Below are 17,114 nucleotides of genomic sequence, written 5' to 3' on the forward strand. Positions count from 1 at the left end.
TCGCTTGAACCCGGGAGGCAGAGGTTGCAGTGAGCCAAGATCGTGCTTCTGCACTCCAGCCTGGGAAATAGAGTGAGACTCCACCTAAAAAAAAAAAAGAAAAAAAGAAAAAAAAGAAAAGAAGAATAATATATCTATCACAGGGTTGTTTTAATGAATAATTGGAATGATTTATTTGGAAGCAATTCAGCACCCAGTAATTAACTGAGTCTAAATCTGAAATTCATTCCAACAATACAGATATTTTTCATTCTATAGAATTAACAGTATCATGTGCTGTTTTAGCTATGTCTGAATAAGCTTTTATATTTGAGCTTGTTTTTCAAATGATAGGAGAGTTGATGGAGTTTTAACGTAAGTGTAGTTAAAGTAGGCTTTTTGAAAAAATAGCCTGTGGAATTCTTATTACTGTTTTTTTCCCCCCTACTTTCAGCTTCATTTACCTCTTAATTCTCCTTTGCCTGGAAGTGAATTGACCAAGGAACCTTTTCGTTGGGATCAGAGACTCTTTGCATTAGTGCTGCGGTTGCCTGGCACCATGTCAGTAGAATCAGAACAGTTGACAGGTGTGCCTTTAGATGACTCTGCAATCACACCAATGTGTGAAGTGACAGGTGGTAAGTTTTTTGCTGGCAGTAATTCGGTAACTTAAAGCAGATTTTATCTGAATGTTTTAAAAGTGTACAAAAACAAACATCCATGTTTGTTTTTATTTAACAAGTTAATATTAGGAATTAATAGGCATATATGGTTTTAACAGTACATTTATTGATAATGGTCTATGATCTTCATTTTAATAGAATGTGGTTACTATTGGATATGACAAGGAATGGTAATATTTTTTCTACTTGTATAGAAAATGCTAGTATTTGAAGTTGTTAAACTAATTTTCTTATCTAGAAAGATTGCCAATGATTTAGAAGTACCATAGCATTATTTTTTGCAAAAAATGTTTTGAGAATCATCTCTGTATGTTTGATGGGATATGCTTGGTTAAGTGCAATTTTTCCCAGAGGCAAAGAGATTGATAGATTAAAGGAAACAGATAGTGAGGTCTTATCCATCTTCTGTTTCACTTATACATCAGATTAGATAGGTACTATGCTAAGTGAACAGCAAGGGAAATTGTGAAATACGTATGTAATCAACTCAGAACTCATTTAATGTAGAATTGGCTGACAGGTGGATTAATTTCATATAGGTATGTATTGCGTGCCTACTGTGTACCAAGTATTGTTCCATGCTTTTGGCTTTCAGTAGTCAGTAAGACAGACATGGCATTTTTGCTTTCATGGAGCATTTCAGTTCTCACCTGAAAATTTTATTAAAGTAATTTTAATATCAAATTCTGTATTTGATATTAAAACGTGCAAGTCTAGCATTCCACTGTTTTACTTACGGTAAGGGCCTGTGACATAGTCTGCAGACACAGTTGGTGCTCTAATGAGATTCATCATAGCCAGCTACATAAGAGAAAATATAAGTTCTAATTAATACTTTAGGTGCATTTTTTCTAAAATTCTATGGGTTTTGGAAATCTGCAAAATTCACAGACAAAAAGGGATTAACCTTACACAGGTGTGTGAAATAGATAAGTTAGAAAACTGATATTCATGTCATTAAATGCTTTCATTTTATAGAAATGTGAACTTTTGTAATGCCTTCACAATTTAATTAACAAAGGGCAAAAAGGGCATATATGTAATTTTTTTAAAGGGACAACCTGTCATCTAAATTTGAAAATTAACTAACATTTCTCTTTACATGGATAATATTTTTCGGTGACAGTTGTATTTTTTTCTGTGGCAGGGTGCACATTTATATTCATGAAGTTTCAGTTTCCAGCTTTGAACTGGCACCCTTGTTAAAAATTCTGATTTAAAAAAATTTTTTTTTTAACTGGGGATTTTACTTAACAGATTCTGAAAGGCTTGGAGGCTATAACATTCTCACATTGGAAATTCCTTACTGTGAATTACTTAATTTGAACTTAGAATTACGATGAACTTTTGGGACTTAAATATACTATAACTTTGTCACTAGGATCAGGAATATTCAGTGTGAAGTGAAGTGAGTGGTATAATCAAAGAGTCTGAAAAGAACCATGAGATGCAGTAATATATTAAAGCTACTTTGCTTATTCTTTCAAAGGAACATCTCTAGAGGAGAAGTTCCAAAGTCATCCTTGGTGATATCTTTCAATGATGCAGAAATCTTAGACAAGAAATTAGGAAGTCTTCTCTAAATATACATTCTAAATCCTTCCTGATGTGATATTTTATTTGCCCCTTTTCATGCTCTTACTAGCAATAAGGTAAGCCGCTCAAATGTCACTCACCTTTTCATCTCTCTGAATAATGTGTTTTCTTTCTTTTTTAAAGGATGTTCACTAAAGAAAGTTTTGGGGAACACCAGAAAAGTAGCAAGAACAAAAAAGATAATACCCACTGGTATTGCATTATCCAAATATGTAGTCACTGCTAACAATTCCTGTGCATTTTTAAAACTTGAGGTTGGCTGGGCACGGTGGCTCACGCCTGTAACCCCAACACTTTGGGAGGCCAAGGCAGGCGGATTAGCTGAGGTCAGGAGTTTGAGACCAGCCTGGCCAACATGGTGAAACCCCATCTCTAGTAAAATACAAAAATTAGCTGGGCATGGTGGCGCATGCCTGTAATTCCAGCTTTTTGGGTGGCTGAGGCAGGAGAATTGCTTGAGCCTGGGAGGTGGAAGTTGCAGTGAGTCAAGATTGTGCTGACAGGTGCCTGGCTGACAGAGCCAGACTCTGTCTAAAAAAAAAAAAAAAAAAAATTTTTTAAGTGGTTGTTCATGTGTATATTTGTGTACATTTATTTTTCCTATTATAGAGTAATTCGTGTTCACTAAGGAAATATGGGAAAAAATTCACCTGTATTGCCAAAATAATAATATATTTCTTTCTATGTTTTTTTTTTAATTACATAATTATAGTCATTGTAAGCATTTTTCTTTTGATACCAGGTAAAGGTAACTCTATGCCAAATAACTGTTACTAGGTGTTCGGAGTACAGCAGGAACAATAGAAAACTTACATCTTTGTACTGAGTGACAGATAATAATCATGTAAAATAAATAAATGATATTTTGTAGTAGTACTACCTACTAGTATTGTAGTACATAGTAGGGTGCTACCTACTTTGAAGACAGAACAGAGTAAGGGAATAGAGACTAACTTGAGGCAGAGAAGGAATGTTCTAAGGTTTTTTCTGAGGAGGTAACATTTGAGCAGAGACCTGAATAATGGAGTTAATTACACATATGTCTAGGCGAGGGAAATGGCAAGGAAAGGGACATGCTCTCTGTATTTTTGGAAGCGACAGGAAGGCTGGCATGGCTGGAGCTTACATAGGGAGGAATAGAATAGTAGCTAGGTTTAGAGAGGTAGGCAGGGGCCAAATATTGAATGGCTCTTTAGGCTACAATAAATGTTTTTTTTATTTTCCAAGTATGATGGGAAGCCTTTTGAAGGCTTTTTATAGGCGGTGACATCTGATTTCTATTTCTGAAATATCACTTCACCTGTTAGATGAGAATATAGAGTGGCAAGAATGAAAGCAGGAAGACTAGTAGTAGTACTTTGTTCTAGCTTTGGAGGTGGTGAGAGGTGGCCTAATGTAAAAGAGAACCAAAGATGAGGACAATAAGGGAAGAAGCAATCAAGGATGGTTCCCAGATGATTCAGTTGGTCTGAACCACTAGAGATGGATGGCTGTGCCAAGGACTGAGATGGTACACTAGGGAGAAGCAGGTTTGGGGGAGGTGCAAGGACGATAATAAATTTTAAAATGTGTAATAGACATGTTGTTGAATATATCAAGAATTTTTAAAGTATTTTATAAAAATTACTTATAGATATTTCTAGATTAAATACATTTAATTTTCTTAGCCTCTGTAAGGACTATTGACCAACTTAGAAATATTCATTTGCTGCTTCTCTATTTGACTAAGATGCTAATACTACCTTTAGACTCACTATATTTAGTTTGACTTTTTTGTGGACTCCACATAACCCAAAGTGAGACAGCTTCTTGACTTGAAGGTGTGTGCTAATATAACTTTTTTCACAAATACAAGTAGCAATCCTAGAAACTTTATGCGTTAGCACAAAGTGTTGTATATTCCAAAGAGTAAGTTTTGACATAGACAATAAGTTTGCATGAGGAACATTATGTAGGATATAGGCTCACTTTGTAAAGAAAGCAAAATTTGCTATTTCTCTTTAACTTTTAAAATAATTAATAGATTTTAATTTGCCAAATGACTTATTTTATTCTTTTTCTCCAATTTTTGTAAAATGTACTGATTAGTAATTTTATTTCATGTTAAGATTGATTTGCTTATGTTTTCTTAATAATTGATGACACAACTTAGGAGAGCAGAGATAATTGTCATAGTTTATATACTTTTGCTTTTTAATGACATCTGAGGAATATGTTTAAATTTCATGAAATAAGATACTCAGCCTTTATGTAAACTTCTAATATTTTGCATGTAAAGATGGTTAACCTTTTTATGGATTGCTTTTTGTATATACTTAAATTGACTTAGAAAAAAGATTTAAATTTATCAATTCTTTCAAATAAGTATGACTTCATATAAATGCTCTATTTTAAGTACGATTTCAAATTAACAGAGGATTTCCAAGGGACAAAGGATATCCAGAATAGTTTCTGATACCCTGTAAGGATTTGAATTGTAGCTGTATCACTATGCTAACTTGGAAAAGTTAGTTAACCTCTCTGTGCTTTAGTTTTCTTATTTGTAAAATGGGGAAAATAACCCATACAGTTGTTGCTAGGATTAAAGAAATTAATATCATAAAATGATTGGAACAGTGCCAGGCACATAGATATCGGTAATTGGTAGATATTTGTTAAGGTTACAATCATCATTATTTTATACAGTTAAGTTGTCATATGATACTTATTTTTTCTAAGTAAAGCTGACTTTGAGGATTTGAATCACCATTGTCTATAATGTTCTCTTTTCTGAGTAGCCTTTAACAAATCACCTTAAATATAAGTTGACATGAGTAATTGATGTGTCGAATGTAATGATGTAGCTTGTGTTCTGAAATAATTGGTTGAATGTGTAAAAGAGTAGGGCTTCATATTGAGCTTATTACAAATAATACTGCAAAATGTTTGGCCAATGATTGAGTTTTAGCTGTCAAGGTTTTTAGGTTTTTAGTGTTGGTCTGAATCAGAACTGTATAATAGAAATCTGATTCAAGTTTCATATGTAATTAAAAATTTCATAGTAGCCACTTTAAAAGTTAAAAATAGATGAAATTAATTGTAATAATATATTTTACTTAAATCAGTATATCCATAATATTACTTCAGTATGCGATTGATATTTTAAAATTACTGAGTTTTTTTTATACTAAGTCAACAAAATCAGGTGTATATTTTACACTTACTATACATTTCAATTCAGACTAGCTATATTTCAAGTTCTCAATAGCTACATGTGTCTAATATATAAAGTATTGTATAGCTAAGGTCTAGATATTTTTGTTGAAAATTCCTCTTTAAAAGATCTTTTCACTCATATCTTTTTTTTTTTTTTTTTTTGAGACGGAGTCTCGCTCTGTAACTCAGGCTGGAGTGCAGTGGCCGGATCTCAGCTCACTGCAAGCTCCGCCTCCCGGGTTTACGCCATTCTCCTGCCTCAGCCTCCCCGGTAGCTGGGACTACAGGCGCCCGCCACCTCGCCCGGCTAGTTTTTTGTATTTTTTAGTAGAGACGGGGTTTCACTGTGTTAGCCAGGATGGTCTCGATCTCCTGACCTTGTGATCCACCCGTCTCGGCCTCCCAAAGTGCTGGGATTACAGGCTTGAGCCACCGTGCCCGGCCTTCACTCGTATCTTTTAAAAAAATCACTAGTATTTAATGCTTCTGAACCAAAAGTAGTATAGGTTAAAATGTGCAAAAGGGGAATTCACGTAAGACAGGTAATTCCCAAGTATGTAAGCTAAGTGAAATTCAGAAAAGCACACGCTACCATCTGTATATTAAAATGCAGATATTTAAAATACTTAAAAACTGCCAATGAACTAATTAAGTAGTTATTACATATCTACTATGTGCACAGTAAATCTTAGTGATAATACTTTTGTTAAGCAGGAATAAGATTTTGAGGAGACAGTTACTAGATGTGTGTGTGTATATGTGTTAAATTATATTGCATAACAATTGGAGATAATGTGTTTTTTGTATATGTTTTTAAAAACATAAAATATGTGACTTGTTTTCATTGTGTGTTGTTCAAACCAAGAATTCTATGTTCCAAATACGTATAATTAGAAGAAAATACATACTCTCACAAAATGGGATTGTTGGTTGATTGGAAATAAGGATTTTTTGTGCACTTTCATAAGATAATGAAATTAGTCAACTTCTACCATTGAACTTTTGTTAATTAGTACTGTCAGAAACCCCACAGTTGTTTTTTCCTTGCTAAAGATAGGAATTCTTGCAACTAACTAGTTTACTATATTCTTCTTCTTCTTCTTCTTCTTTTTTTCTTTTAAATCTCAGGCCGTTCGTATTCTGTGTGTTCTCCAAGAATGCTTAATCAGTGTCTGGAGTCCTTGGTGCAGAAAGTACAAAGTGGGGTGGTAATAAACTTTGAAAAAGCAGGACCAGATCCTTCCCCCGTAGAAGGTATTATTGTACTTTTATTTTAGACATTCAAAACTTGCTTTATTGTTTATTCAACTAGAATTGGAAACTTACTGTGATTTGACCTTAAGATTGGCAAGACCAAATTATTAAGACAGGCTGTTGGTAAAGAGGGAAGATTAAATAGGAAAGTCAAGGTAAACTAATGGTGGTCTAGTAGCATCACCTTTTTGTATTAATGATTGTTTATTGCCTGACATTTCGATGAGTCAAAAGCCTTTTAAAGTATTTATAGATAAGCAGATTTATAGTTTCTTTGTAGTATTATACAATTGTCTGTCAACATATATATGCTTCTCCTATGCCGTTTAATTCCCAAAGTGTTCAATCCTAGATGTTTAACTCCTTAGCTACTTTTGGACCAAGGATCAAACTGATTGAAACTAAATGGTGTATGTGGGTCAAAAATGAGGAACCAGGCTTTATTAAGCTTGATTCTTGTAACTCTAGCTGAGTCCCACATAGCTTTTTCTTAGCTTCTGTATCATGAACTATTTCCAATAGCCAGTGGATATAAGGAGTTATAGTACAACCAATGGATGGTTTATAGCTGAGACCCTCTGCATCGTATGTTACCTATTTCAAGATTTAGGGAGTCATGGCTGGGCATGGTGGCTCACACCTCTAATCCCAGCAGTTTGGGAGGCCGAGGTGGGTAGATCACCTGAGGTTTGGAGTTTGACACCAGCCTGACCAACATGGAGACATCTCGTGTCTACTAAAAATACAAAATTAGCCAGGCGAGGCGTGGTGGCGCATGCCTGCAATCCCAGCTATTCGGGAGGCTGAGGCAGAAGAATTGCTTGAACTCGGGAGGCGGAGGCCGGGAGGCCGAGGTTGCGGTGAGCGAAGATGGCACCATTGCACTCCAGCCTGGGCAATAAGAGTGAAACTCCGTCTCAAAACACACACACACACACACACACACACACACAAAGATTTAGAGAGTCATTTAATGATAATTGGCAGAGGTGGTCCATTAAAGTAGGTACCTGGGAAAAGAAAAGATCATAGAGATGAATGAAAGAATGGGGGCACTGAGAGAGTACCATAGGGAAGGAATGGGTGATAACAATAAGTTGTGTCATGTCTTCTTTAACAAAACCAAACTTTAAAAAAAATTTAATTGAATTGTTACAATGTATTTATTTTTAAATTATTTTAATGCTTTGTTTAGAGTTTGGTACTAGTAAATGTTCACTGAATTGTTGAAGATAGTTGGTGTTTTGCTGAAGTTATTTTAGATTAAAGGTAGGTGCTTTGGTCTAGATTTGCTTATTAAGTTTTTTTTAGGCTTCAGTTAAAATGATTTCTAAGAAATACTCAATTTGCAATACTTATTTATTCTAGTATTTATTGTGCGCCTGGCACTGTTTTTGACATTTGGGATACGATGATAAAGGTGGCAAATTGGGTGCTTGCTCTTACCATCTGATGAAGAAAACATGTCATTCATCAAACAGATATTCACTGTAAAGCATGTTTTATGTGTTCCAGTTGGGAAGGCAAAGGATGCTGTGGACCTCCTTTGAACTGGCGAACTCATAGTTGGAATTTGTACTTATTGTCTAATGAATTACAATCTAGTCTAAATATTAAGCAGTCATAGTGTTCTGCTATTTAAGAAAAATAGGAAAACCTAGAAAAGAACAAATATTAGGAATTTTTTATTAATTTAAGTAATAATGGATATAATTTAACTTTTTATGCTTATCCCCCACTTATGATACATGCTTTCTTTGTCTTAATTTCTTTGCTATAGATGGGCAGCCAGATATATCAAGGCCTTTTGGATCTCAGCCTTGGCATAGCTGTCACAAACTCATATATGTCAGACCAAATCCTAAAACTGGGGTTCCTATAGGTCATTGGCCTGTTCCAGAGTCTTTTTGGCCAGATCAAAATTCGCCAACACTAGTAAGTACCACAGAGACTGTAACTATGTAACAGTAACCATTCAGCTGCCTTTCCTATTAGTTTTAAATTCTGTTGTGAAAGCTGTGATTAATTTATGGGGATTAGACAGATGTTCAAAGTGCTGTGATACCCTGTTACTTGCTTTAGTGTACTGTATCGTTTATTATGAACTAATAGAAAAAAGAAAGGCATCTCCTTCCTTTAGAATCTAATACTATGCTCACGTTTTTTATTCTTGGCTTCTGGGTACAAAATTTCCTCTTTGAACTCTAAATGAGGATTTGTCTCTGGGACACAATTTAGGATTTAAATGAAGGTTTAGAAAATAATTTTAATAGTTTGCCTGCAATTTTTTAGGACTTAGTCTTAAATTCATATTGATGTGTATGGTTTTAGTTATATACAGTGTTGCAGATTGGAGGTTTAAGCTAGAACAGATTTTCTGATTTTGTTTACCTGAATTATTTTTAGGAACAATGAAGTTTGCTCAGTGATCATGGTGAATTATCAGTATTCATTGTATAATTCTTAAAATAACAGGGTACATTTATACAGATTAATATCCATTTAGTTGTGTTAGTGTACTCTTTTCTTTCCATATTTTTTTTTCCAAGTATCTGAGGGCATTAAGGGATATTTTATGGGAGAGCATGGCAGTGGTTCTTCTTGATTTTACCCTTAGAAAATAAGAATTGTATTTCAGAGATCATTAAGCAGTCTTTAATAATGTTTCATACAACAAAACCTTTTTGAAACCTTTTGTACTTCAAACCTGTATCAGCTCTTCAGGATAACTTTTATTTTGAATTTATAAAGTGATATTTCCTTTATTCATTAGGGATTTAATAAAGTAGTGCATGAAGTTAAGGTTTTCTAAATTTCATTGAAGTATCTTCATACCTTCTCTTTTTTCTGATAGAACCATCATAGTTTTTTAGTCTGGCTTTATGGAGAAACTTTCAATTTCTTTGGTCATTTTACTTTCTCTTCTGGAGGTCTTTCAACTCTTACAGAATAGATACCTTATTTGTATGAAATATTGTCATGTTGGTCATTTATTCTATTGTATTTATTTAACACGTACAGGAGAACATACAGTACCTGAGTCTTAATGGAAAGAAATCCAAAACCAGTATTACAACCCTTATCTATTAATGCTGCTCTAGCAGTCTATCACAAATTCTTAGAAGCCATAGAGGGTGGGTAGGACTTCAATTGGAAATAGTATGAGAAAAAAATATGGAAGTGAAAAAGAACAAGGTATGTTTAGAGAGTAACAAGTAGCTCAGTATGGGTGGATCATAACATGTATATAGGATATTGAGAGTACTATTAAACTAACCAAATTGCTTATGACTTTAAATGCAAGGTTAAGGAATATTAGCTTCTTAACAGTGGAATTCAAAGAACAGTTGAAGATGTTTTTAACAGACATCTTTAGAAAAATTGATTTGGTAGTGGTTATATGCAGAAAAGTTAGAAGGGGGAGATGAGCTGAAAGGCAGGTAGGTTACCTAGAGGGCTATTGATATGGTTCACGTAAGAGATTTTAAGTGGTTGAATTATGATGATGGAAGAGAGAATAATAAATAATATTGGAAAGAACTGGCAAACTTTAGTAACTGAAGGATATTAGGGGAAGTGAAATTTTTATAAATTATAATATTGAAGAAATATTACTGAAGTTAAGTGTAATTTACAAGATGTGAATTTGAATCACGGCACTACTAGTTACTAACTAGTGCCTTTGGTTATCTTTTGTAAGCTTCAATTTCCCATCTGTTAAGTGGCTTATAGCTCCATCTCATTGGGTTGTTTTGGGAATTAAACAAAATCATATATGCAAAATTTTCTTTGCCAAGTTCCCACTTTCCGTCTTGGATCTCAGTACTTTTATTCACAGAATAAGTGTGTTTCGTGGACTGATTGAATAAACTGTGTATCAGGTGCATGCTAGGCACAGGAGCACAAGATGAGTAAAACATAGTGCTTCCCCTCTTGAACAATACGCGTCTATGGGCAGATCAGACATGTACACATCATAGAGTACTGTGTGCCAACTGTCTTGGAGGGGTGGGGCAGAGCCAGAGGAGGTGGGCCTGACAGCCTGGTGTGTTTTTGGAGTACAGAGTGGGAAGGGGTATGAGGGAAGAAGTCTTTTAGAGGTTGTTACATGCCAACTCATTCTTCTAAACTTTGTTTGCAATACACAAGGGAGAAAATAAGTACTTGGCATGGCAGAAGCATGGAGTCTGTATGGCGTGGTGTGGGAAGGCAGGGACCAGATCATTGAAGATCTTTGTATGTAATATTGAGAGTCTGGACACTATTTTTAGGTGTTTGGCTGTTACTTTTACTGAATAATTTTAGATAGGGAAATTATATGATCCTATTTATATTTCACTGCCATAGGATTGATCAGAGGGGGGCTGATTAGAGACTAAACAAAGCAAAAAGCAGTTGTACTAGTTTAATCTGAGAAATGATGAAGGCCCAAATTAAAGTGGTAAGAAATAGAAGATACATTTCTAGAGAGATGAGAGTTTAGTATTAACAGAAGGCAGCAACTAGGACTAACTACCTACCATGATTATGTGTTCTGGTAAGTGCCTTAGAAATTGTGTTATCGGTTTATCCAGGTCTTTGTGACAGTTAAATATGGAGGATGAGGGGAAGATATCAAGAATAACGACTAGGTTTTTATAACAGGTTTTATAGTTTGGGGGAGAGATAACAAATTGTACATATTGTGTCTGAGGGACCTGTGAAAGATTCAGGTTATGTCCAATAGATAGTTAGATACAGCAGAGAAATGAGAGCCATCTGACCCCAACACAGTAGATTTGTGAACCACCAGGGTATAAGCAGTAACTGAGGCCAATGGCTATGAAATTTAAAATTACTTCCTCATAGCTCATTTTGTTCACAAAATCTCACAATTGGTGGGATTTTTAGAAAGAGGACTATTAAGAGGTAGATGGGGGGTAACGTGCCTTTTTAAAAAAAGTATTTCTTTTTTATACCTCTAGAACAGGGTGTATATCCTATAGAGTTTACCAAAATAATTGCTGGAATAGGGAAGGAAGCATTAGAAGTTTTATTTATGGTTGTTTTTCTCCTATTTTAATACCATTTTGGCATATATTTTGTTATGGACATCTACATTTATAATTTAAATAATTAGAAATATATGATATAGTATATTCAAAAACCGATCAAGATCTATGATTACGTTGGAAGTCACTACTCTCTATAAGTAAATTGCTGCAAATGAAGACTTGTGACAGTTTCCATATACATTTCTCATTTTTTGGATGTAAAAATTAATGAATACTCAATTACTAAATTTTGCATAAGACCTAAAACTATTTTCATTTCTACAGATTTTCAAGTGTTTGTCTTTTTCTTTTGAATATTACATAACTTTAGCATTACATTTTCATGTATTTTCTTTCAGCTTAATGTTGCTTTTAACAGTAAATCAAACTCTTATTAGCAAGATGGAGGAACTGAGTAAATTTTGATAATGAGGGATACTTAGTTTTGTTTCTGGAATTTCATGTAAATAGTAATTACAAGACTTTCCCCTTTAGCCACCTCGTACATCTCATCCTGTAGTGAAGTTTTCCTGTACAGACTGTGAACCAATGGTTATTGATAAACTTCCTTTTGACAAATATGAGTTGGAACCTTCACCACTGACTCAATTTATCCTGGAAAGGAAATCTCCTCAAACGTGTTGGCAGGTGAGCTGAACAACTTATAGTGACCCCAAAATTTAAATGAGGTGTTTCTTAAAAAGCTGAATTGAATCAGTAGTTTATATAACATTCTTTAAAGAACAAGTTTTAATTGCTCCTTTTTAACAGGTGTACGTGAGCAATAGTGCAAAATATAGTGAACTTGGTCATCCTTTTGGTTACTTGAAAGCCAGTACAGCACTGAACTGTGTCAACTTATTTGTGATGCCTTACAATTATCCAGTCCTTCTTCCCCTCTTAGGTAAGTCATTCTTGTCACATTCTCCTTGGCTTAGCATGTAAAAGTTCTCCTAAAGAGCATTTCTTTATAGATTTTCTTGTCTTTTGGAAATCAATGAAAATATTTCGAATATTCTAAAATATTGAACATCTTGAAGAAAAGATAACAAACTGTTTGTGTTTATAGTAAATTAAAAGATGATACTGAAACACTTCTTAGTCTGCAATTTAATGAAGTTTTTTTTTTTTTTTTTTTTTTTTTAGTTTTTTTGGGGATAGAGTCTTGCTCTGTCGCCCAGGCTGGAGTGCAGTGGCGTATTCTTGGCTCGCTGCAACCTCTGTCTCCCAGGTTCAAGCGATTCTCCTGCCTCTGCCTCCCTCCCAACTAGCTGGGACTACAGGCATATACCACCATGCCCAGCTAAGTTTTTTCTTTTTAGTAGAGGCAGGGTTTCACCATGTTGATCAGGCTGGTCTTGAACTCCTGACGTCAGGTGATCTGCCCGCCTTGGCCTCCCAAAGTTCTGGGATTACAGACATGGGCCACTGTGCCCAGCCAAAGGTATTACATTTTAAATTTTTTAATTAAATATTCTAACTTCTCTGCAAGTTAGATTTCTAACAGTTAGAATTGGTAATGTAGGCTTTCCGTTTGAAATGAGACATTTTGTAGAAGCATAGTATAGTTAACAAGATCTGAGTGCATTTTCTAAGAATTTATCTATACTTTAATTTTCATTTGGCAAATATTTTTTAAATAAAGGAGTTTGTTCCAAAATAATATGATAAAAGCCTAAAGTTAGTTTCTAGGTACCATCTAGCTGTCATTTTTAGGAGTGCTGTTGGAGAAAACTTATGCTCCATGAAATCACTTTAAATTTAAAAGTTATAGTCAAAATATTAGTAGATATATTTTATAGAAAATATTATGCATGCTTTGTTTCTGTCTTCAAATCTGCTTTGTGTCTAGGTCTAGGGAGAGCATAGATTTTCCTTGTGTATTTTCTATTTCTAACTTAATTCCTACATGTACTTTTAGACCATAATTGGCATCTTTTCATTTTATAGAAAATGACAAAACCATAAATCTTACTGCCTTTCATGTTAAAAAAACGTCTGATATTACTCTCTCAAAAATAACAAGGCAGACTTTAAAAAGGAAGCGTCTTTGACTTGACTTCTATGTGTGAAAATAATGAGTAGTGATAGTTTGTTCACATTATACGTTTCTAGATGACTTGTTTAAAGTGCATAAAGCAAAACCAACATTGAAGTGGAGACAGTCATTTGAAAGTTATTTGAAGACAATGCCTCCCTACTATCTCGGGGTAAGAATATTATTTAAAAGAATTTGTTGGCCAGGCGCAGTGGCTCACGCCTGTAATCTCAGCACTTTGGGAGGCCAAGGCGGGCGGATCTTGAGGTCAGGAGATCAAGACCAGCCTGGCTAACATGGTGAAACCCGTCTCTACTAAAAATACAAAAATTAGCTGGGCGTGGTGGCGGGCGCCTGTAATCCCAGCTACTCGGGAGGCTGAGGCAGGAGAATCGCTTGAAACCGGAAGGCAGAGGTTGCAATGAGCCAAGATCGTGCCACTGCACTCCAGCCTGGGCAACAAGAGCGAAACTCCATCTCCAAAAAAAAAAAAAAGAACTTGTTAATTATATTATGCTTATGGTTTATTTTGGGTATTGTAAACTTTTATTTATTGCTTTTGTAGATTAAATGACATGAAAATTGAGTATACAAATGACCACTATAGATGTAAAGGTAAAGAGAGGTTTCAGTGATTTGCAGAGTAGTGATAATGATCATGATCACGAGAACATTTATGTACTGCTTACTCAGGCCAGGTACTGTCCTAAGCAACATCATTAATTTATACAGTTACCCTATGAGGTAGAAATGATTATTGGTTCTGTTACACAGATGAGGAAACTAAAGCATTAAAAATTAAATAATTTGCACAAGGCTACATAGCTAATATGTGAGGGGATGAGGGGCCTGAAGTTCAGTCTGGCTTAGATTTAGGCTTTTAACCTCAAGTGTTGTACTACCTTTTTATGATTATAGTTGTCTCTCAGTATCTGTGAAGGAGTATCTGTGAAGGATTGGCTCCAGGATCACCTATGGACACCAAAAGTCACAGATGCTCAAGTCCCTCATATAAAATGGCATAGTATTTGCATATAACCTACATACATTCTCCTGTATACTTTAAACCATTTCTAGGTTACTTAATATGTATGTACTTATTATACTGTATTGATTAAGGAATAATGTCAAGGAAAAAAGAGTCTGTATATGTTCAGTACAGATGCAATGATCCATTTTTTTTTTCCTAACGTTTTCAGTCTGTGGTTGGTTGAATTCACAGAATATGGAATCCACAGATATGTAGGGCCTACGATGTTTCTTTTTAAGAGTGCACAATAGTTTTTGTTGTATTATTTCCCAAATCTCTAGAAACACCTTGTAAGGTGGATAAGTGTATATTCTCATAGAACCATATGCTTTAGCGGAGTTCATTACTTCAAAACTAGTGTATCATAGTAGGTAAAACCAATAACATACATTTTATTAAATTCATGATTTAGTTTGTGAAAGGTAACTTTTTAACAAAAGTACTTAAAATCACTTATGTATTACTTCTGTTTTTGATGCAGGAATATTATAGCATTTGGCTATAAATAATCTTTCTAAATCATCCCTAATATAATTAGGAGATTAATTTCTTGAGCTTGGAAAATCATGACATTTTATAGTTCTAAGAGATAAGTTGTATTGAATGTGTCTAGCACACAGTGCCTGGCAAGTAGAAGGGCAAAAAAGAACAAACACTTTGAATAGGAACTGTTACATATATTGACTCATTTATGTTTCGTAGCAACCCTGAGGATTTAGCCAAGCCAGATAGGTGTTAAATATCAGGGCTGGGATTTGATTTCAGTTTGACACCAGTGCTTATAGACTCTAATGTGTCAATGGTTATCATCCTTTTTCTGGCTCTATCCCATTCACATATGCTAGACACTCTTGGTAGTGATATTTTTTGTCATGCAAAGTAGTTCTCTGTCTCTCCTTGCAATTGAAAGGTTTTTTAACTTTCAGTTACCACATCCATAATAAATATTAGATTGTTTTTTCCTCCTGCTTATGTTTCCTTCAGAGCTTGTTTTTTTCAGCTCAGCATATTATAATAATAGTAATGATTAATACTTTGTACCCAATGGTTTTATAAAATGCTTTATGTGTATTAACTCATTTAATCCCATGACAACCCTGTAAGGGGTAGGTATTGTTATTTTCCTCATTTTACAAATGAGAAACTAAGCCACAGAGAGCTTATTTATAATCTAATCTAGAATCATGTAACTAGTGAGTGGTTGAGCAGCTAATTACTCAAAGTAGAAATCTTGCATTTTCCTTGAGTGTTTTTCACTTACTATCCAGAGCTACCTCTATAATGTGTCTTCTGTTCATTTCTTCCAGTATCTCCTAGTATCTCCCAGTGGTACCAAGGAAGTCCAGTATTTTATCCTTCTTGTCTTGGGGAGTTATTGTGGCCTCTAAATCCTTTTTAACTACTTCAGATGGCCTTTCATCCACTGACAAACATTTTACTGAAACATAAATATGATTGTGTTACTTCCTTATTGAGGAGAAGAAGGGGAAATAATTTTTTGGAGAAAATTTTAAGACAGACTATACATGGAACCATAAGTTTTTAATAAGCTTAATATTGAATGATGTTTTCTTTTTTCCTATAGCCCTTGAAGAAAGCTGTTAGGATGATGGGAGCACCTAACCTAATAGCAGACAGTATGGAATATGGACTTAGTTACAGTGTCATTTCATACCTCAAAAAACTGAGTCAACAGGTAATATCAAGAAATAGAGTGAGCCATTAAGTATTTTGAATGGTTTGGGCTAAGATAGTTAAACAGGTTAAAGCTGGTTCTTGATGGTTCTAATGGAATTCCATTATATTAATATATTACATTTTAGAGCCATATATTACATAATTCTGTCTCACGCCCATGGTGTGCTATGGTTTGAAATGTTAATTTGAAAATTGTATAATAGGCTGGGCATGGTGACTCACGCCTGTAATCCCAGCACTTTGGGAGGCCAGGGCAGGCAGATCATGAGGTCAGGAGATCAAGACCATCCTGGCTAACACGGTGAAACCTCCGTCTCTACTAAAAATCCAAAAAATTAGCCAAACGTGGTGGCGGGCGCCTGTAGTCCCAGCTACTCAGGAGGCTGAGGCAGAAGAATGGCGTGAACCCAGGAGGTGGAGCTTGCAGTGAGCCAAGATTGTGTCACTGCACTCCAGCCTGGGCGACAGAGCGAGACTCTATCTCAAAAGAAAAAGAAAAAAGAAAATGGTATAATAATTCCTAATTTATGAAAATGGCTTTGTGAGTGTGGTCCTAGACTTCCTATATGTGAACATTATTTATCTTTTGAGAAATTTAGATTAGAAAG

At 34.8% G+C, this 17,114-nt stretch overlaps 1 protein-coding gene across 3 annotated transcripts in view; it reads left to right on the forward strand.

Moving 5' to 3' along the window:
• The window catches only part of INTS6 (integrator complex subunit 6), a 103,870-nt gene that overhangs the window by 69,325 nt on the left and 17,431 nt on the right, over positions 1 to 17,114 (forward strand). For all 3 annotated transcript variants that reach the window (XM_011939102.1, XM_011939110.1, XM_011939120.1), the window contains 7 exons: positions 434 to 617; positions 6,582 to 6,707; positions 8,488 to 8,642; positions 12,236 to 12,388; positions 12,512 to 12,644; positions 13,856 to 13,950; positions 16,394 to 16,504. In XM_011939102.1, coding sequence (XP_011794492.1) covers positions 434 to 617; positions 6,582 to 6,707; positions 8,488 to 8,642; positions 12,236 to 12,388; positions 12,512 to 12,644; positions 13,856 to 13,950; positions 16,394 to 16,504 — 957 coding nt within the window. The remainder of the gene's footprint in view (positions 1 to 433; positions 618 to 6,581; positions 6,708 to 8,487; positions 8,643 to 12,235; positions 12,389 to 12,511; positions 12,645 to 13,855; positions 13,951 to 16,393; positions 16,505 to 17,114) is intronic.

The sequence above is a fragment of the Colobus angolensis genome, unplaced genomic scaffold, assembly GCF_000951035.1.
Source record: "Colobus angolensis palliatus isolate OR3802 unplaced genomic scaffold, Cang.pa_1.0 Scaffold101, whole genome shotgun sequence".
Taxonomy (NCBI): Eukaryota; Metazoa; Chordata; class Mammalia; order Primates; family Cercopithecidae; genus Colobus; species Colobus angolensis.